Here is a 21,284-nt window from a genome sequence, read left to right as displayed (position 1 = left end):
CAATGACAGCCTGGGTGTATCCACTTATTGCAGCAGCTATCCGACATTCCTTCCCTAATTTCCAACATTCTCTCCCTCATCTGTCCTAACAGTGCTCCCTTTCCTCCAGACAATGTTGCTACTTCTACTGACAGTCCCGCTAATTCTACCCTTACCCCACCCATGGTGTTCAGAAGCGATCTCATTAGCTCAATGCTCTCCCTACTCATTCTCATGCTCTGTTTTAGGTCCCTTACATCCTGCATTTCAGGTTGAGCTCTCCTTCCCATCCTCCTTGGCCATTTCCAGGTATGGCTTGCTGCAACCCACTGGGAGCCGCAGCCTCAGACTGTACACCATGAAATATCGCGTCGGTTGTATCACTCAGCAAAGGGCTTGGCGTCCTCAGGGGGTTCACTGGCTCCAATTGCAATGTAACCATCTCATTATTGGGGTCTTCCTGCTGCCCTTCATTGTTCAGCTCATCCTCATCTCGAAGTTGATGAAGAATATCTGGACTGACGGCTTCCTGATCTTCTGCTTCAGCCACTTCCTGATGCGCAACATCTGCAAAACATAACAGAGCAGATGTTTGGTTAGCAGCAGGGGAGGGGGCAGAGTGACATGAGTACGCAGGTCACACAGCACAGGCTCTTTTCAAAGACCACAATGCCACCCCAACCCAGACTGTGCAATTTGCAGGGCTTACCCTCGCTCGGTAACCTGGGTCCAGCATCCACATTGGTGGTTGATCTTCTCTTGCAAGATTCAATCATATCAGCGATCCTCTGTTCCACAGCTGTTAGTTGCAGCCTACTTGGCACACCTCCTCCAGTTTTTGACCTTTCTCGGTTGATCTGTGACACCTTCCTCTGCAAAGATGAAAATAGAACTTCTGCTGTGGTGACCACATACACATATTAGTCACATTTACAAATGTAATTGCAGTGCATAAAATAAAAATATTACTTACAGTAACTGCTTGGCCTAGTTCCTGCCACTTCTTGTTGATGTGTGTGTTGCTTCTCGGATTCATGGGCACTGCATTAAACTCTTCTGCAACTTGGTCCCAAAGTTTTGCTAGTAGAGAGGGTTTCAGTTTTTGTCCCATTCTCCCTTTGTTCTCGAGCACATCCCGTCTCCTCTCAATGATGTCTACCAGGGGCTCAACTTCTTCTGCTAGAAATCTTTTGGCCCTTCCCCCTCTCCTTCTCCTTCTTCCCTTGGTTCCATCTTTTGCAGCTAAAATTTAAATGTCTAGATCCAGCTCCGATCCCAATGTGTTCTCACAAGCTCTTGATCCAGACCAGGAAGTTCACTGTGGATATGCGGACACACCAGTCACGTGGAAAAAGTTTTTTTTTCGGCGCATACTCACTGACCTTTCAGCGCACACTTGAAACTCCACCCCCAGATTTCACTTCGGGTACCGCAGCGCCAAAATTACTTTTGCGAAAGTTGTATTTTTTTTTTCCTCGGTGCAATCGGGCACAAAAAAAACGTCCATACGCCCTCCTGGGCGCCAAAAATTGGCAAAGAGGAAAACAGATCCCTTAAAGAGTTAATAAAGCATCATTCTATCTTCATTCTCAAGGATGAAGAAAATACTTGAAACTCCAGTTGTTATATATGTATACTTGTATTTATTCTGTGCAGCCACCAGAAGGCTCATTCCCTGGAGTCCCAAGGGATCCCATAATCCTTGGGAGCACAGATATTTAAGGAGGCTTCACAGGTTGGAGAGGCACTCTGGGGACTTGCAATAAAAGACTAAGGTCACACTTTACTTTGAGCTCACAGTGTTCAGTCTGACTCTTTCTCCATACACAACACCAGTAATGTAAAAACTCCAGCAATGCTGAATTGAAACATAGAAACATAGAAAATAGGTGCAGGAGTAGGCCATTCGGCCCTTCGAGCCTGCACCGCCATTCAATGAGTTCATGGCTGAACATTCAACTTCAGTACCCCATTCCTGCTTTCTCGCCATACCCCTTGATCCCCCGAGTAGTAAGGACCTCATCTAACTCCTTTTTGAATATATTTAGTGAATTGGCCTCAACAACTTTCTGTGGTAGAGAATTCCACAGGTTCACCACTCTCTGGGTGAAGAAGTTCCTCCGCATCTCGGTCCTAAATGGCTTACCCCTTATCCTTAGACTGTGACCTCTGGTTCTGGACTTCCCCAACATTGGGAACATTCTTCCTGCATCTAACCTGTCTAACCCAGTCAGAATTTTAAATGTTTCTATGAGGTCCCCCCTTATTCTTCTGAACTCCAGTGAATACAAGCCCAGTTGATCCAGTCTTTCTTGATAGGTCAGTCCCGCCATCCCGGGAATCAGTCTGATGAACCTTCGCTGCACTCCCTCAATAGCAAAAATGTCCTTCCTCAGGTTAGGAGACCAAAACTGTACACAATACTCCAGGTGTGGCCTCACCAATGCCCTGTACAACTGTAGCAACACCTCCCTGCCCCTGTACTCAAATCCCCTCGCTATGAAGGCCAACATGCCATTTGCTTTCTTAACCGCCTGCTGCACCTGCATGCCAACCTTCAATGACTGATGTACCATGACACCCAGGTCTCTTTGCACCTCCCCTTTTCCTAATCTGTCACCATTCAGATAATAGTCTGTCTCTCTGTTTTTACCACCAAAGTGGATAACCTCACATTTATCCACATTATACTGATAAATATAAAGATAATGAGGAGAGTACCATTATACAAATGAATAAGGTATAGAATGTCCGTCTTTGATTTCTTTCTAAGTTGAGTGCTTTGCTATTAAAGACAGAGCAGCCAAAAACCCCAGTCCTTCTAACGCATTCCATCATGACTCCAGCAGGAGTGCACCAGAAGGGCCACAAATTAGGCCAGAACCCAGATATTCTGAATCTCGGCCTTACCTCAGATTCCATGGAGCATTTAGGGGAGGAACTCAACCCATCCCTTACAAGACTAGCAAATTAGGAGGCAGCGAGAAGCTGAGGGCGAGGAATCCCAACACCTGGAGTTTCTGTATCGCCAGCCTTTCAGTCACGGGCACATCAGTAGTATTAGCTCGAATTGAGTCATTGGCCCCAAAAGAATAAAAGTTAATGGGAGGACGAAATTGCCCCTTTTTATAGCCTCCGTGGGTGCTAACGGGGCAGAGGCGACTTTTCATCCGGGGGTGGGCGATACTGCCTCCTGGGAAATAGCCCAAGAGTTTGCGGATGCGCTGCAATGGCAGCACCGCACCCCGCAGTTGACGCCCCGGGCCGCCGCGCAATAGGCGATGACGTCATTGCCATGCGCAGCAAACCCTCACCATCCTGACCTCTTAACGCCCCTTTAACCCACGACAATGAAGGAACTGCGATATATTTCCAAGTCACAATGGTGCGCAACTTGGAGGGGAACGTGGAGGTGGAGGTGTGCCCATGAGTCCGTTGCCCTTGTCCTTTGAGAAGGTAAAGGTCGAGGGTTTGGTGGCAAAGAAGCCTTAGCGAGTTGCTTTAATGCATCTTGTAGACTAAGGGATCTTCCCCAACCCTGCAAACTTTGGTGAGGTCAGCAATGGAGGTCCCAAGTGGGAACATCTCAGCATTTACACATGATGCAAACCCCCTCCCACATGATTTCAGTCCCAGAAATTCTAGCTCACTTCCAAAGTAGTTGATGAAAGAGGGTTGCAAGAGTGATAGAAAGAAAATTAATAGACAATACCACGGCCATTGTAGAGGCCATTTGATGTTTGTAAGCACTAATAGACATGAAAATTGTGCAAACATCAAGTCAAACAGCATCTAAAAAGAGAGAAAAGTCAGATTGGCATAGAGTGCCATGCATTAATATAATTTGTCTCTTCAGATTCTGATGGGTTTGCAGTCCATTGCCAGCATATTCTGTTTTACTTCCAGATCTGCACCATGCACAATTTTTCTTCTCATCTCTTAATACTGCAGTGATACTGGTTAAGATATTTCCAGGAGATTAGATTTCCCTTGGCGCCTAATAAAAAGCTAAGCCATCAAATGAAAGAGGCCACTGTGAGATCACACAGCTTTAAAGGGCATTTGACTTACCCACTGAATGGGTCTGCTACAGCTTTAACCGGGGAAGAAGTTAACATAATGACTACTTCGCTGGAGCAGTTTTTCACATCACATCGTAATACCTACAAAGAAAGATTGGTGAACATTTATCATCCAACCTATACAGCGGAGCTGCAAAGACTATGAAGTAACCTCAACAGGTCAATCACTACCAGATCTCAAACAAATATTATTGTATTTAATTGTGTGTGGGGAGGGGGGGGGGGGTGGTCATTAAAATCCCAGCAAGCATCATGGTAGCAGGAAGTGGGAAGGGGTATAGGGGCAACAGGGAAAGGAAACAGTTGTATCACCTCACCTTGGAAATGCTTTGAAGGGCAGTCACATAAATCACTGAGCAGAATTAATAGATGATAACAGAGGTAAACTTTTCCTTGGGGTATGCTATGAATCCTCAGGCCAGGGTGAAAGACTTGATCTAGAACTGTGAAATGAGAGAAGGTGTGCAACTAGTAAGGGACCAACTATAGTAGTTGGAGATTTCAACTTACCAGAAATTGACTGGAATAATAATGTCTTTAGTGGTAAGATTGGGAAGGGCTTTCTAGAATTAATGGAAGACTTTTTTATGACTCAGTTTGTAAAAGAAGTAATAAGGTGAGAAACTTCCTGGATTATGAATCCAGTTATTTGTTTTTGATTTAAGCAACAATAAATGATTAACTGAACTTTAGAAACAGTCACATTTCTCAGTATCATATTCACAGACATGTCAATAACAGTTACCTCTTGGTCTATGACAAAGTACAGCTTGCTGTATAGCCAGTCAACGGCGATATCACTGATAAACCGGTCACTCCGATAAAGCAGACGGGAACTGCTCGAGCTGCCAACGGATAGTGCCCAGATGTGCGGCCCCTCAGAAATATAGAGCTCTTTCTTACGTACATCACCAGATATTCCTAGAAGTTGGGAGTGGGAGAACACAGATAAGAAAATGTTTAGTCATTTTTCTGAATTATTATGAACATTAGGAACAGCAGTAGGCCATTTAGCCCCTCAAAACTGCTCCTCCATTCAATCAGATCATGGCTGATCTGTAATTCCATTTAACCATCTTTGATCCATATCCTTTGATATCCTTACCTAACTAAATCTATCAATCTTGCTCTTGAAAGTTTAAATTGTCCCAAAATTCACAGTCTTTTAGAGTAGAAAGTTCCAAATTTTCCACTCCCATGTGTGTGAGGAAGTGCTTCCTGACTTCATTCCCAAATGGCCGAGCTCTAATTTTAAGATTGTGGCCCGTTGTTCTGGAATCCCCAACCAGTGGAAATAGTTTCTCTGAATCTCCTCTATCGAATCCTTTTATTATTTTAAACACCTTGATTAGATAACCTCTCAATTTTCTAAACACTATGGGCTAGAACCTCCACTTTTGTGCATCTCGCCCAAAAATGGGTATTATTTCCGGCGTGGATGTTAAAAAAGGGTTTTCAGATCGCCGGCTTCTCGCCCACTCAAAATACCGAGCTTCCATTTTTTAAAATGGACGTTACTATGAGCGATATCAAATGGGTGGTAGCGTTAAATTTTTTTGACCTTCTGCCGTAAAGTGTGGCTGCCTTAGCAACGGCATGACAACACTCAATTCCCACGAATCAAGGGTCATCATGACATGCGCAGAAGAGAAGACAGAGAGAGAGAGAGAGAGAGAGAGAGAGAGAGAGAGAGAGAGAGAGAGAGAGAGAGAGAGAGAGAGAGAGAGACACTGAAAGCATGTGTGACTGTGGTATGTGCTTCTCTGGCTGTTGTGGGAGGAATGACAGATTCCCCAGTAGCAAAAAGCCTACTAAGCACCAAGAACATAGTTGGCACTGAGTTTTTGTCCAACAAATAAGATATAACATGGAAGGGATGGAGGAGGCTCTGGAGCTGGTAGCCAGGAACATTGGTGGCAGAGGGTTCCCAGTGGTCCCGGAGCGCCGCACTGCACCCAAAGGTGACGCACCCCCATTGCCAACCACACGAGAGCTAGCAGCAACATCTTGCTTCTGGCTCGGAGCATGTTCCCACCTTGGGACCGTCCTCTCCCGTATCCGTCCAAGCAGCAGTTCGGCTGTCACCACCCCCCTCCCCACCAATGAAGCATCGCCTGAGGACCTCTTCAACCAGGCAGCTTGGAATCAGGAGGGGAAGGGGAAGGCGTAGAGGTGGGAGGAGAAGCAGCAGGGGGTGGGGAGGGGGGGAGGTTGGTTTGTACAGAAATACAAGATTTCAGACTAATGTTCAGTTTAAATCATTTTTATTTCACAAAACCTTGCAGCACATTGGCTCAGATAGCTGCACCATTACATGCTGGTGATTCCTTTGCATCAAAGGATATAATCACACTTCACTTCAATCAACTTAAACTTTAACTGTCACCAAGGTGATACCCACCATTGACGTATGACCTGCACACCCAGCAGTGCGTCAGCCTTAAATAACACCAATGTTCTTTCAGGCAAAGCGATCATTGATGAGCTCCTGACGTAAGGCTCTTGCAGCGATCACACCACCATAGGCCCTTTCATGCGGTCTACAGGGGGGCGGGGGCATGGCCTCAGCGTCAGCCTGATTGTCTGGCCCGATGTCAGCTTCCACCTCCTTGTCCTCCTCTTCCTCTCTCTGGTGAGGTGGACTGTCAGACTCAGGCAATTCTCGTCCCCTCCTGATAGCCAAGTTGTGCAGCATGGAGCACACCACCACGAATTGAGCTACCTGCTCAGGGTGGTATTGGAGCTCGCCTCCTGAGTGGTCCAGGTATCTAAAGTGCTGCTTCAGCACTCCAATGGTTTTCTCCACGAAATTGCGAGTTGCTCTATGGCTCTCATTGTACCGTCTCTCGGCTTCGATGTGGGTGTCACGCAATGGGGTCATCAGTCAGGTGGCGAGGCCATATCCTTTGTCACCAAGCATCTAGCATTGACCTTGTGGCTCATTGTTAAACAAGTCAGGTACAGTGCTCTCACGCAGGATGTGAGCATCATGGATGCTGCCCAGAAATTGAGCATTCACTGCCAATATAATTTGCTGGTGGTTGAGAACCAGTTGGACATTCAGAGAGTGTCCTGAAAACCTCAGCATCCTGAAAAGGTGCCCGCATTGCGATGTGCTTACTGTCTATTGCTCCCTGCACCTTGGGGAAGTTTGCAATTCTGGAGAATCCTAGAGCCCTCTCACTCTCTGCCTCCCTGGTCAATAGGGAAGCTGATCAACTCCCAACTGCATGGGTACAGGGCTTCAGTGACCTGTCTAATGAAGCAATGTGTGGCATGCTGAGAAAGTCCGCAAAGGCATAGAACGACAGTGCCGTGGTGACTTTGACCTTGACGGACTGCGCAGTACTGGCTGGTGCTGGCAGGCTGCAGATCTGCCCTTATCAGCTGGTATACCTCAGTGATAACCTCTTTGTGGAAGCGCAGTCTCCGAAGGCAGGTGATATCGGGCAAGTCGAGGTAAGAATGCTCTCCTTGTACTTGCGGGTGGTGTAACGTCTGGTCCTCCTCATCAATCTGTTACATCTTACATTGGGCACATAATGCAGTGTCGATGTCGAATCTGCTGCATGTAATTGGTCACCAAGAGAGGGTGAGAAAGGACAGGCCCCATTGCAGTAGGCTTTCCACCAATTGGTCACAAACAAGGAATGCCCCGACGAAGACACATCTTCAATTGCAATCGGTCACAGTATGGTCAAGATGTTTTTACAGATGTTCACATCAACTCCAACGATCTGCAGAGTACATCTGAACTCCGCCGAGGTTGAAGCACAGCAGCCTTTTAAAGGACGCGACATGTGATCTACAACATCGTGCCCATAACGCTGTGATTCATTCCGGTTAGTTCAATTTTTTCTGGGCGTTTTTTTTGGGCAAGCTATATTGTGGGCGATATGTGTGCGATGTGGTGAAATTGACAATGGGCGATCTCATGGCTGCTAGTTTCGGTAAATATGCTCTTTACGACAAAATAAAGTGGGCGGGCGTTAATATTGAATTTCGCGTTAAATCCGTGTGGAAACTAATGCTGGGTGATATTATGGCCGTTGAATTCGCCCATTCTGCTGAATCCGCCCAAAAAAAGTGGACGGGTGGTAATATTTTTTCCCGCCGTTAAGCACATGGGGAAAGTAACGCTCAGCGATAAGATTCCGAAAAATGTTCGCCAGTTTCCATTTTGTGCCAAAATGGGCGATATATGGCCGTTACATGTCATTTCAGCAGTAAAATGGGTGTTAAGCATGCAAAAAAGTGGAGATTCTAGCCCAAAGGAATTATTCTACAGCTAGCTTGTTTGAAAGGCTATATAATGGTGTGAGCCCGTGTGCCAGGAGATGGCTCCACTGCCATAACTTATAAAAACCACGGTTACATGTGGAGATAATTGCTATCTCTCATGCTCAGCCAAGACATATTTTATTTCTAAGTTTTCAACTGATGAAATAAATTAATTTAAATATCAGTAGCTCCATAGGTTTTGCAGCATAAGAAAATCTGCTGATTTTTTAGTGGCTCGTGATAATAAGATTTCCCTATTAAAAAAGGTATTGGCTAATTTGTTCGGTTTCTCAAGGCGAGGACTTTCTATATTAGGAAATAAAATATCCCCCCCCCCCCCCACCACACTTTGGGCACCCACCATCAGCATTAGTCACTCCAGAGTAAAGCTCCTTTTAAACTCTCCCAACAGCGTGCCTTCACCAGAACCTCAGAAGGCCACCTACTGACACCAACGTACCGAAAGCAGTAAAGCGTTCTAACCCTGACATCCCTTATCAAAAATATCAAATAGAGATCTCAAGTACAATTGAGCAGCTTTTATTATATTATTATATTAATATTGTGTACAGCTTTCATAGAGCACAGAAGGCAGCCATTCAGTCCTTCGTGTCTGTGCTGGCACTTTCAAAGAGCGCTTCAGTTAGTCTCACTCCTTCCCCATACCCCTGCAAATTTTTCATTTTCAAATATATCTCCAATTCCCTTTTAAAAGTTACTGTTGAATCTGCTTCCACCACGTTTTCAGGTAGTGCATTCCGTATTATAACAACTCGCTGTGTAAAATATCTCACCTCCCCTCTGGTTCTTTTACCAATGATCTGAAATTGACTTTTATTTTATTAATACTGCAGAAAAAAAAGATAACAATATTCAGTGAAGTTTTCATTGTCGCTACAACTCTCAAATTAACTGACAGAACCCACTGACTGTAGATTAGTCAGCCAAGAAACCGTACAGCTTGTCTGAATCAACAAGAAAGGAAGGAATTAACTGTACCAGTGATGCTGTGAGTAATCCAATCTGTTCTGGAACAGAACATCTCCTCCAAATCCCCAGGTTTACTTTCATATAGGGCATTTTGTCTCGACAGCCAGAGTGCCAGACTTTCAGATAGCTCTGCAGCAATGAAATTATTTGCTCTTAGTTAAATTTAGACAAAGTAGTTGTACAATTACTTTATGATGATCTTTATACATTTCATCATTCAGACTAATACAATTTCCACTACTTCACTCTCCCATATATACCACCTCGCCAACATCTCCTTTGTACAAGATGGCTAGAAGTTCTGAGTCACAATGTTTTTTTGTAACTGAAATCAGTAATGATTCACAGTCAACCAACAGATGTGATTCAACTATCGTGAGTTGAGTCCGGATTTTCATTTTTAAATTCCCTCTGAAATGTATATGTTCATTAAAGATTCACAGCCAGGCTGACAACTGACCAAACACATCCAAATGAAGGTGATGACTCTCCAGAAATGAGGCTCTCAGGGGGTGAAATTCCATTGTGCCCCGTTTGGGGGCAGTAACATCCGGGAGACAGGACATTTTGTGGCAGGCGCGGGAAGTCCCGCCCAGCTAGTTAAATTTGGGTTACCACGCGCGATAGGAAGTGGACCACAAAATAACGCGCTCCACTACCTTTCTGAGGCGGTAGTGGGTGGATAGGTCGAGATCGGCATGCAGCACTATAAACTGGGCCGCCTAGCGCTGCCACGTAGGAGGGGCTCTTCCATTCATTAAAGGGAAGGGCCCAAGCTGCAAACTCTGTGGTGATTAAATGGGCCTCCCTGGATTACCGGGGAGTAGGGTTGCTGTGCCAACTGCCTGTGACCGAACGCAGCATGGATCCCGCAATCAAAACTGGTAAAAAGCCATCTAAAAATGTTTTTCACTGCCTGATACCTCCCCTTTAATTATCGCCCCGGGAGCGTCTACCCTGTTCACGTCCCCTGAAGCTGTTGTTGGCATCATCTGGCGTAGCTTCAGGGGGCAATACCCAATTTAGGGTCCGGGGCGCTAGCGGGGCGCTGCGCACGGTGATGTTCGGGGAGCTACGGATTACCGCTGCCGCTAAACTCACGCGGAATTTAGCAGGAGCAGTTAGCGGTGCCACGCCTAGACTACAAGTCGTTTGTGCCCCGTTAGCAGCCCCCAGGGGCGCTAACAGGGCACAAACGATTGAATTTCTCGGCCTCAACTTGTGAAACTATCAAGTCATCTCAAAATTGGCTCCAATATAGGAAATCCAAATCAGGCTTCTCTTCGTAGGTATAAATGATAAAGATCAGGGTGATTTTCCAGGCAATGTAGTCTCTAGGTAGTTGATCAAGCAGTGCAGTACCAGACTCCCTGGTAGATAGCTGGTGAGGTGAACAGGTGCTGCACGAGGAGGGTTTTGTACTCCAGGACACTCTGAGAACAGCAATATCAATGCCTGCTGAGAGACGGTAACCATGCTCAATACTATGTACAGAAAACCTGGGGACAAATGCAAAATGGGATTGCACACCTGAAGGATGCTGCCAAGGTTAACGATCAAAAAGAAACTTGTATTTCTATAGCGCCTTTCACGACCACCAGACATCCTAAGGCGCTTTACAGCCAATGAAGTATTTTTTTTTTTTTTTTTTTAAGTGTAGTCATTGTTGTAATGTAGGACACGCAGCTGCCAATTTGTGCACCGCAAGCTCCCACAACCAGAAATGTGATAATGACCAGATAATCTGTTTTAGTGATGTTGATTGACCAGGACACCGGGGATATCGCCCCTGCTCTTCTTCAAAATAGTACCATGGAATCTTTTACATCCACCTGAGGGAGCAGATGGGATCTTGGTTTAACATTTAATCCGAAAGACAGTACCTCTGACAGTACAGCACTTTCAGTACTGCACTGGATTGTCAGCCTAGACTTTCATACTCAAGCGTCTGGAGTGGGACTTCTGACTCAGAGGTGCTACCAACTGAAAAACAGCTGACACTCATCAGGTACAAGGGCCATGGATCTATGTTGGTAAGCATGATGTTACACATTTACTGTTAACCCATCCCAAGATCTCAATAAAATTTACAGCTCTTTCACTGCTGTTAGATAGAATGTACAGCACAGAAACAAGCCATTTGAACCAACTAGTCCGTGCTTGTGTTTATATTTCACAAAGTCTCATCTCATTCCATCTACCTCATCTCAACTTTTCAGCATATCTTTCTATTCCCTTTTCTCTCATGTACTTGTCTAGTTTCCTTTTGAAAGCATCTAAACTATTTGCCTCATACACTTCCTAAGGTTGCGAGTTCCACATTCTAACCACTCTGAGTAAAGAAATGTTTCCTTATTTCCCCATTGGACTAATTAGTAACCATCTTGTATTTATGATCCCTAGTTACAGATTCTCCCAAAAATAGAACCATTCTCTCCACACCTACCCTGTCCAACCCATTCATAATTTTAAAGACCTCGATCAGATCACCTCCAAGTCTTCTCTTTTCTACAGAAAAAAGCTCCAACCTTTTTAATCTTTCCCTATAGCTGTAATCTCTCAGTTCTGGTATCATCCTTGTACATATCCTTTTGCACGATCTCCAGTGCTTCGATGTCCTTTTTATAGTATAGAGACCAGAACTGTGCACAGTATTCTAAGTGCAGCCTGAGCAGGGTCCTGTACAATTTTAATATAACTTTACTATGAATTCCATACCACTAGAAATAAACCCCAGTGCTTTGGTATCATTTGTAATTGCTTTGCTGACCTGTGATGCTGCTTTTAAAGAATGTGTTCATTCGTATCCCTAGATCACTTTGCTCTTCTACTCCATTCTGTTTCTTATTTTCCAAAGTGTAGGCGATTGTAAGAATATAGGCTAATGAGGGTATTTAGAGGAATTAGGCATTGCAAGAGTTAAATGATCCTAAGCATTTTGCTAGAACTGTTGTTCTGAGAAATCCACTGCTTTTGGATTCTCTGGATGATATACAAGTGTCCTTGATATTGCAATAAAATTGTTATTGATAGAAGAGAGGGAGAAACAGTGCGAGACTTTAAGCTGTCTAGTGCATCATCTCTTATCTCTCTTCTCTGAATGTGGGAATACACAGAGCTTTGTAATTTGTTGATAATCAAATATAATCCCCTTTTATTATTTTTCAGTACTAGGCTTTGCTAGATTACAGTTTAATATTTAGTTTGGGAGTCTACAATGTAATTACTTTGGTTTTATTCCTCCACTATAATTAGGGAAAAAGAGCATGTTGAACCTAAGTTTTATTTACAGTTAGGACTCTTGTAGTCTTCAAGGTCCACAGGATGAGTCATCAACTGTAGGAACAGAAAAAGCTTGTAGCTAAGTCTAAAAAACAGATATGGAGGCTCAAGGTCGAACTCTGGGCACAGATGTGTTTGGCCCATGATTGGTTAGAATGGGGATATGGAAGATACATGATTGGATAGATTTTTCTGCAGTTCCATTTTTTGAAGTATATCCCAGGGGGTTTTGGTCTCTCAGTGTAGAAGGGAAGGGCCAAGGAGGGCATCAGACAGGTGTACAGATGTATGTGAATAGGAGTTATGGGAAATGGGTCACATCTTCTACCCAAGGATCAATGGACTAAAGTAATTCTCAATTGTTCCTTGTAAACTGCTCCTCAAATACTGCATGTATCAAGTCTCACTTATGCTTAAATAAAAATTATAACTTAACAATATGGAGTCAGCTTCGAACTATTGGACAGGTAGACCAAAGTGACTATGAAGTTTATGACATGATGTTTCTATTTTCCCTACCAAAGTGCATCATCTCACATTTATCTATGTTAAAGTTCATTTGGCATGTAACTGCCCAGTCTACAAGTTTTCTGATGTCTTCCTGTACAATGTTGTATTCTTCCTCAGTGTTAGCTATACCCCCCAGTTTGGTATCATCTGTGAATTTTGATATTGAGTTACTTGTTTCCAAGTCCAAATCATTCATGTAAATTATGAACAGTGCTCCCAGCACTGATCCTTGTGGAACAACGCTTTATCTTCCTCCAATCTGAATAATACCCTTTACCCCTACTCTCCGCTTTCTAGTTTTTTAGCCAATTGGCTATCCATTCAGCTATTTGTCACCTGACTCCACATGCCCTAACCTTTGACATGAGTATCTTCAGTGTGGTATCTTATCAAATGGCACACATTAGAGCTGTAAATTGCAATTGAAAGTGCAGCCAAATCTGGAAAGGACTACACAAAGTGCTTTACAGCCAATGGATTACAGGTGCAGCATCCAGAATTCGGAACCCTCGGGATCCAAGGCCGTTCCGTATTCCGCGTTTTTTCGGACTTTGGATCGTCTTTCTGACGTCACGAATCCGGAAACACCCGAACCTAGATTCTGGTATTTCTGGATTTCGGAACGTCAGAAAGGGGGTGTGGCTGCCAAGGAGCTGTTCGGGCCGTGGGCCCCACCGCCATGGAGGTGTTCAGGCGGGGCCCCACCGAGGAGGAGCTGTTCGAACAGGACCCTGCCAAGGAGGTGTTCAGGCGGGATCCCACCGCCAAGGAGGTGTTCGGGCGTGGTCCTGCCACCAAGGAAGTGTTCGGGCCGACAGGCCCCGTCGCAGAGGAGGTGTTGGGGTGGGCCGGTGAGGAGGCCCTGAGGTAAGAGCAACGGCGGCGAGCGGGGTGAGACGAGCGGCGGCGCGGTAAGGGCAGCGGCAGCAAGGCGAGGCCCGAGGTTGGGCAGCGGCGGGGCCTCAAGGTCGGCAGGGTCCAGATTCCGAAACCTTTAACGGATTCCGAACGACCCTGCCACCAATCGGCCTGGAGTCCAGATTCTGGCACTCCGGATTTTTGACGCTGCACCTGTACTTTTGAAATGTAGTCACTGTTTTAATGTAAGGAAATGTTTGCACACAGTGAGGTCCCACAAAAAGCAATGAGATAAATGGTCAGATAATCTGTTTTAGTGATGTTGGTTAAAGGATAAATATTGGCCAGGCAACAGGAGAGTTCCTGTGCTCTTCTTTGAATAATGCAATGAGATCTTTTACATCAACCTGAGGTGGCAGTCGGCCTAGATTTAACATCTCATCTGAAAGACAGCACTTCTGACTGTGCAGAATTCTCTTAGTACTGAACTGAAGTGTGCATCTAGATAACCGGCATGGACCTGTTGGGCCAAATGGCATGTTTCTGCGCTGCAAGTACTTTGCAATTATGTGCTCGAGTCTTTGGAGTTGAGTTTAAACTAACGACCTTCTGACCCAGAGGTAAGTGTGCTACCACTGAGCCAAGGCTGACATCTCGGCTGTAAAGCAATGTAACATAACCTAACAGCATGTCACACGGCTGCTTAATGAGACGTTAAACTGAGGCCCCGTCTGCCTTCTCAGGTGGGCGTAAAAGATCCCATGGCACTATTTCAAAGAACAGCAGGTATCCTGGCCAATATTCATCCCTCAATCAACAAAACAAAACCAGATTATCTGGTCATCACATTGCTGTTTGTGGGAATTTTCTGTGTGGGAGTTTGTCGTGCGCAAGTTGGCTGCCGCATTTCCTACATTACAACAATGTCTACACTTCATTGGCTGTAAAGCACTTTGAGACGTCTGGTGATCATGAAAGGTGCTATATAAATGCAAGTCTTTCTTTTTCCTTCTTTCCTTGAGACCTAGGTTGAGCTGCAGCTTGGAACATTTATTACTGTGCATGTGCTCCTTCAATATATATGTTAAGATCGTTTTGCCACTTGCACAAGATAGCAGCGAATAAAAGGGAGAAGATGTGAACCAGAGGAGGGCTCAGAGACTACAAGCTCTTGATGCCCTTTGGAGGAGGCCACCTTGAACAGCCTCATTTGTGAGGCGAGAGTGAGAGAGAGAGAGAGAGAGAGAGAGAGAGAGAGAGAGAGAGAGAGAGAGAGAGACACATGCCTCCACCAAGATAATAGGCCATGACCATCAGTTCTAATGTCCTGCCTCCCTTGTCACTCACTCACACACAGGCATAAACATGGCCACACAAACAGCAGTTACAATCTTGCAATGCAAAGGGTGTTGGAGAAAGCAGTGTAACAGCTTGGGCAGCAAGAGGAAATAGTTAGTGAGCTTAACAATGTGGCATAGGTGAGCAGGGCAAATGCTGGTGTTAGATCAACAGCAGAAACAGGAACTCACTGGCTGACAAAAACTGCTTGTACTTATGGAAATGAAGCGAAGCAGTCTGGCAATATTGATCAGCTGCATCAGCCTGCTGGTGCGAGTCAGTAGGAAAGGTGATGAAATAGCTGGTGTGTGCAGGTAAACCTGCCTGCCATTGATAGTGCTGTTCCTATGACGCAGGCTGTCTGCTGGTGTACATGCAGCAGATAGAATAGATCTACAAGTGACTACCTGCTGACCCAGAGTCTGCAAAGCCTATTTCCCATTGTCACACCAGGTAGACGTGCCAAGGCCTGCAGATATGGTTGATAGCATCTGCTGATCATCCTACCATGACTCCTTTCATCTAGGATCACTTACAATATAAAATACTGACTGGGTCGTTTAAAAGCAACCTCCAATATTAAGGAAACAATGACTTGCTAAAGGACATGCATTTTGTGTAAGATCCAGTTAGATGGGCCCACTTCTTTAAGGATCTACCAGAAGAGTTTCTTTATAGTCAGTTTATCTGCGATGGTGATAAATGATTCTGCTGCTTGTCACATTACTTAACGTACTCCTGGCTGGCTTGCCACATTCTACCCTACATAAACTAGAGGTGATCCAAAACTCAGCTGCCCATGTCCTAACTCATACCCAGTCCCGCTCACCCATCACCCCTGTGCACGCTGACCTACATTGGCTCCCAATTAAGCAATGCCTTGATTTCCAAATTCTCATGTTTATTTTCAAATCCCTCCATGGTCACGCCCCTCCCCAGCTCACTTAATCTCCTCCAGCCTCACAAAGCACCCCCCCGACAAGTCTGCGCCCCTCTAATTCTGCCATCTTGAACAACCCTGATTATAACTGCTCAACCATTGGTGGCCGTGCCTTCTGTTGCCTAGGCCTTAAGCTCTGGAATTCCCTTCCTAAAACTTTCCGCCTTTCTATTGTTCTTTCCTCCTTCAAGGCGCTCCTTAAAACCTACCTCTTTGACCAAGCTTTTGGTGACCTGTCCTAATTTCTCATTTTGTAGCTTGGTGTCAAATTTTTTGTCTCACAATAATCCTATGAAGCACTTTGGGACATTTCACTATATTAAAGGCGCCATAGAAATACAAGTTGTTGTTGTTGCTGCTAAGTATTTTCTTGGTGGTCACATTTTGAAAAACAGACAAAGAATCCTTTCAAAATTACTTTCCGCACAAAAATGTGCACAAAACTCCATACAAAATCATTCGCTTAAAAAAAAGCTCATATCCCTTAAAATTGGGACTTTATCAAGTAGCTTCTTTTAATGCCTGATGAGAATGGTCAGAAATAAAACCGAGCCATTGATTCACCAAAAAAATGACTACATTCAGCAGGCCTGCTAAAGGCCTACAATAGATATGGGATGCATGCAAATTAGGCTCCTGTTTGACTGAAAAATTGGATGAGGTACATGACCACCAAACAGTGGTAGTGAGGTTGGGGATGGCATCAAACAGGAAATTAGGGATGTGTGCAATAAAGGTACAGCAGTTATCATGGGTGACTTTAAGCTACATATAGATTGGGCTAACCAAACTGATAGCAAGATGATGGGGGAGGATTTCCTGGAGTGTATAAGGGATGGTTTTCTGACCAATATGTCGAAGAATCATCCTAGACTGGGTCTTGTGCAGTGAGAGGGGATTAATTGGAAATCTTGTTGTGCGAGGCCGCTTGGGGAAGAGTGACCATAATATGGTAGAATTCTTTATTAAGATGGAGAGTAACACAGTTAATTCAGAGACTAGGGTCCTGAACTTAAAGAAAGGTAACTTCGATGGTATACGATATGAATTGGCTAGGATAGACTGGCAAATGATACTTAAATGGCAGACATTTAAAGATCACATGGATGAACTTCAACAATTGTACATCCGTGTCTGGCGTATAAATAAAACGGGGAAGGTGGCTCAACTGTGGCTAACAAGGGAAATAAGGGATAGTGTTAAATCCAAGGAAGAGGCATATAAATTGGCCAGAAAAAGCAGCAAACCTGAGGACTGGGAGAAATTTAGAATTCAGCAGAGGAGGACAAAGGGTTTAATTAGGAGGGGGAAAATAGAGTACGAGAGTAAGCTTGCAGGGAACATAAAAACTGACTGCCAAAGCTTCTATAGATATGTGAAGAGAAAAAGATTAGTGAAGACAAATGTAGGTCCCTTGCAGTCAGAATCAGGTGAATTTATAATGGGGAACAAAGAAATGACAGACCAACTGAACAAATACTTTGGTTCTGTCTTCACTAAGGAGGACACAAATAACCTTCCGGAAATACTAGAGGACTGAGGGTCTAGCGAGAAGGAGGAACTGAAGGAAATCCTTATTAGTCAGGAAATTGTGTTAGGGAAATTGATGGGATTGAAGGCCGATAAATCCCCAGGGCCTGATAGTCTGCATACCAGAGTACTTAAGGAAGTGGCCCTAGAAATAGTGGACGCATTGGTATTCATTTTCCATCATTCTATAGAATCTGGATCAGTTCCTATGGATTGGAAGGTAGCTAATGTAACACCACTTTTTAAAAAAAGGAGAGAGAGAGAAAACAGGGAATTATAGACCGGATGGCCTGACATCGATAGTGGGGAAAATGTTGGAATCAATTATTAAAGACGTAATAGCAGCATATTTGGAAAGCAGTGACAGGATCGGTCCAAGTCAGCATGGATTTATGAAAGGGAAATAATGCTTGACAAATCTAGAATAGGAATAAACGGGTCCTTTTCAGAATGGCAGGCAGTGACTAGTGGGGTACCGCAAGATTCAGTGCTGGCCCCCCAGCTATTTACAATACACATTAATGATTTGGATGAAGGAAGTGAATGTAATATATTGCAGATGACACTAAGCTGGGTGGCAGTGTGAGCTGTGACGAAGATGCTAAGAGGCTGCAGGGTGACTTGGACAGGTTAGGTGAGTCGGAAAATGCATGGCAGATGCAGTAAAATGCGGATAAATGTGAGGTTATCCACTTTGGTGGCAAAAACAGGGAGCCAGAATATTATCTGAATGGTGACAGATTAGGAAAAGGGGAGGTGCAATGAGACCTGGGTGTCATGGTACATCAGTCATTGAAAGTTGGCACGTAGGTACAGCCAGTGGTGAAGGCAAATGGCATGTTGGCCTTCATGGCGAGAGGATTTGAGTATAGGAGCAAGGAGGTCTTGCTGCAGTTGTACACAGCCTTGGTGAGGCCACACCTTGAATATTGTGTACAATTTTGGTCTCCTAATCTGAGGACGGACATTCTTGCTATTGAGGGAGTGCAGCAAAGGTTCACCAGACTGATTCCTGAGATGGTAGGACTGACATATGAAGAAAGATTGGATCGACTAGGCTTATATTCACTGGAATTTAGAAGAATGAGAGGGGATCTCATAGAAACATATAAAATTCTGATGGGATTGGACAGGTTAGATGCAGGAAGAATGTTCCCAATGTTGGGGAAGTCCAGTACCAGGATAAGCCATTTAGGACCAAGATGAGGAGAAACTACTTCACTCAGAGAATTGTGAACCTGTGGAATTCTCTACCACAGAAAGTTGTTGAGGCCAGTTCGTTAGATATATTCAAAAGGGAGGCAGATGTGGCCCTTACGGCTAAAAGATCAGGGGGTATGGAGAGAAAGCAGGAATGGGGTACTGAAGTTGCATGATCAGCCATGATCATATTGAATGGTGGTGCAGGCTCAAAAGGGCCAAATGGCCTACGCCTGCACCTATTTTCAATGTTTCTATGTTTCCAACGGGGATTGAAAGCGATAGCACTCAAAACCCCATTTTCTAGGAACATCAGTAATTCATGCAGCCCCTCAGGTATACTCCACTATTCAATTAGATTCTGGTGATCTTCACCTCAACTACATGTTCCCACCTTTGCCCCATATCCCTCGATACCCTTATCTAACATAAATATACCCTTACTCAACATCCAAATCTCACCCACATTACAGAGAACACCAGTAGGAATATTCATCTTATTAAAGCCTTGCAACAAGAAATCCCATTCCCACTCCCACCTTATTGCTGGGAGAATGAAATAATGAAATGAACATCAGTACCCTTTAAGTATAGTAGGTTGAGTATCGACTGGCTGGACCAATGATGCCTCATGACGGAAAAGGATCACTTGATTGCAAAGAATGAAAATACAGGTGCAGCGCCTAAAATCCGGAACCCTCGGGACCGAGGCCGTTCTGGATTCCAGGCTTTCGATTTGTTTCTCATGTCACGAATCCAGAAACACACGAGCCCAGGTTCGGGTATTTCCGGAATGTCAAAAAGGGGGGGGAATTTCCCGCCGAGGAGCTGTTCGGGTCGTCTGGCCCCGCCGAGGAGGTCGTCGGGCGGGCCCCACCAAGGAGGTTGTCGGACAGGGCCCGCCAAGGAGGTGTTCGGGCGGGCACAGTCAAGGAGGTCGTTGGGTGGGCTGGAGAGGAGGCCCCGAGGTATGGGCAGCGGCGGTGAGGTGAGCGGGGCGAGGTGAGGCCCGAGGTCGGGCAGTGGCGGGCCCCCGAAGTCGGTAGGATTGGTCTGGATTCCGGATCATTCCAGATTCCCGACGCTGCACCTGTATATATGTAACAGATACTGGGGCCGAAATTCAGGCACGCCAGAAAGCTGGTGCACCTATAATATTTTACCTGTTTTTTCCGCCGGGAGCGATTGATTTTTTACTGTTGGACGGGAAGTCAGTCATAATGTGGGCGGAAGTGCAGCGGTAATCCATGCTGAGGGGCGGAAGTTGGGACGGGATCGGGATTCTGCTGCTGTCACTCAGTGGCCAAGTGGTAGTGACCTTACTGCATGTGTGTGTCAGCACGCTCTCGCCCCTCCGTTAAAGGGGAGAGAATCGGGGATTTAATTAACTTCAGCCACTGGTCCACCAGGAAGGGTTTCGGCTGGGCCAGTGGCCTGGCACCCAAGAGGAGGTGCCAGGCTGCCTGTTGGCGGCCCAGCCAAACTCGGGGGAATAGTCAGGCCGACATGGAAGTCGGCCGGCAAAAAAAATAAGATGGCGGCCACAGCAATCAGCCCTTGCCTTTAATGGCTGCCGCACCACCAGGGCAGAGAGAGAGCAGACAAGGTACACCGACAGAAAAAGCTGTTCAGCAGCTCGTGGATTATTTTCAGTAAATCTGGGGCGGATTGAAATGGAGGTGCGGGATAGCGGCGGTGCGCGCTTTGATGACATGCTTGCCGCAGTCGGCAGCAGCGGGGCAGAAGTGGGAACAAGCCGAAAAATCCCCGAGCTGAATTTCGGTCCAATGGACTGGAACGCGGCTGCCAGTCGATTCCGCCGCATGGCCACCGCAAAACAGCGGTAACGGGCCTTATACGGACTCTGAATTTCGGCCCCACTTTGAACAAATCTGAAAATAAAATTAGAATCCACAAAGGGGCAGCATTAATTCAAGTTAACATTTAAGAACATGATTACCTGGTTGAGGCAGTGTGCTAACATACACAATGGCTACAGGCCCAATTCCTTCTGTATTTCTTGCAGCTATGGAAAACCTACATATTAGTCACACAAAAAAAACTGTAGTCAGCCAAAAGAGAATATTGACATAGATTGGAGATAATTATATACAACATAAAGAAGTTGTCTTTGCAATGTATATTTCCCTGCAAAATATCTAGCTTATTGTGTAATTAAATTGCAATTTCATAGACGACAATAAAGGTGACTTTCTCAAAAATGGTTTCCGTACTTTTGTAATTGTTCTTCGTAATATTGCCTACTTAATTCAGTGAAAATAGGATTAAGAGTA

The 21,284-nt window shown here is 45.1% G+C and overlaps 1 protein-coding gene and 1 long non-coding RNA gene across 2 annotated transcripts in view; both read right to left on the bottom strand.

Moving 5' to 3' along the window:
• LOC139275555 (proto-oncogene tyrosine-protein kinase ROS-like) overlaps positions 1-21,284 on the bottom strand; it is a 177,419-nt gene that overhangs the window by 146,549 nt on the left and 9,586 nt on the right. Inside the window, exons 6-8 of the mRNA XM_070892724.1 lie at positions 4,807-4,861; positions 4,055-4,142; positions 237-546 (exon numbers count right to left, since the gene is read on the bottom strand). Coding sequence (XP_070748825.1) covers positions 237-546; positions 4,055-4,142; positions 4,807-4,861 — 453 coding nt within the window. The remainder of the gene's footprint in view (positions 1-236; positions 547-4,054; positions 4,143-4,806; positions 4,862-21,284) is intronic.
• On the bottom strand, positions 4,863-21,000 carry LOC139275798 (uncharacterized). Its single transcript, XR_011595758.1, has 3 exons — positions 20,951-21,000; positions 9,342-9,461; positions 4,863-4,982 (listed from the first exon to the last, which is right to left on the bottom strand). It is a non-coding gene; the product is annotated as an uncharacterized lncRNA (long non-coding RNA).

The sequence above is a fragment of the Pristiophorus japonicus genome, chromosome 11 (assembly GCF_044704955.1).
Source record: "Pristiophorus japonicus isolate sPriJap1 chromosome 11, sPriJap1.hap1, whole genome shotgun sequence".
NCBI lineage: Eukaryota > Metazoa > Chordata > Chondrichthyes > Pristiophoridae > Pristiophorus > Pristiophorus japonicus.
Note: the sequence above shows the minus strand (reverse complement) of the source record. Positions and strands in the feature narration are given on the sequence as shown.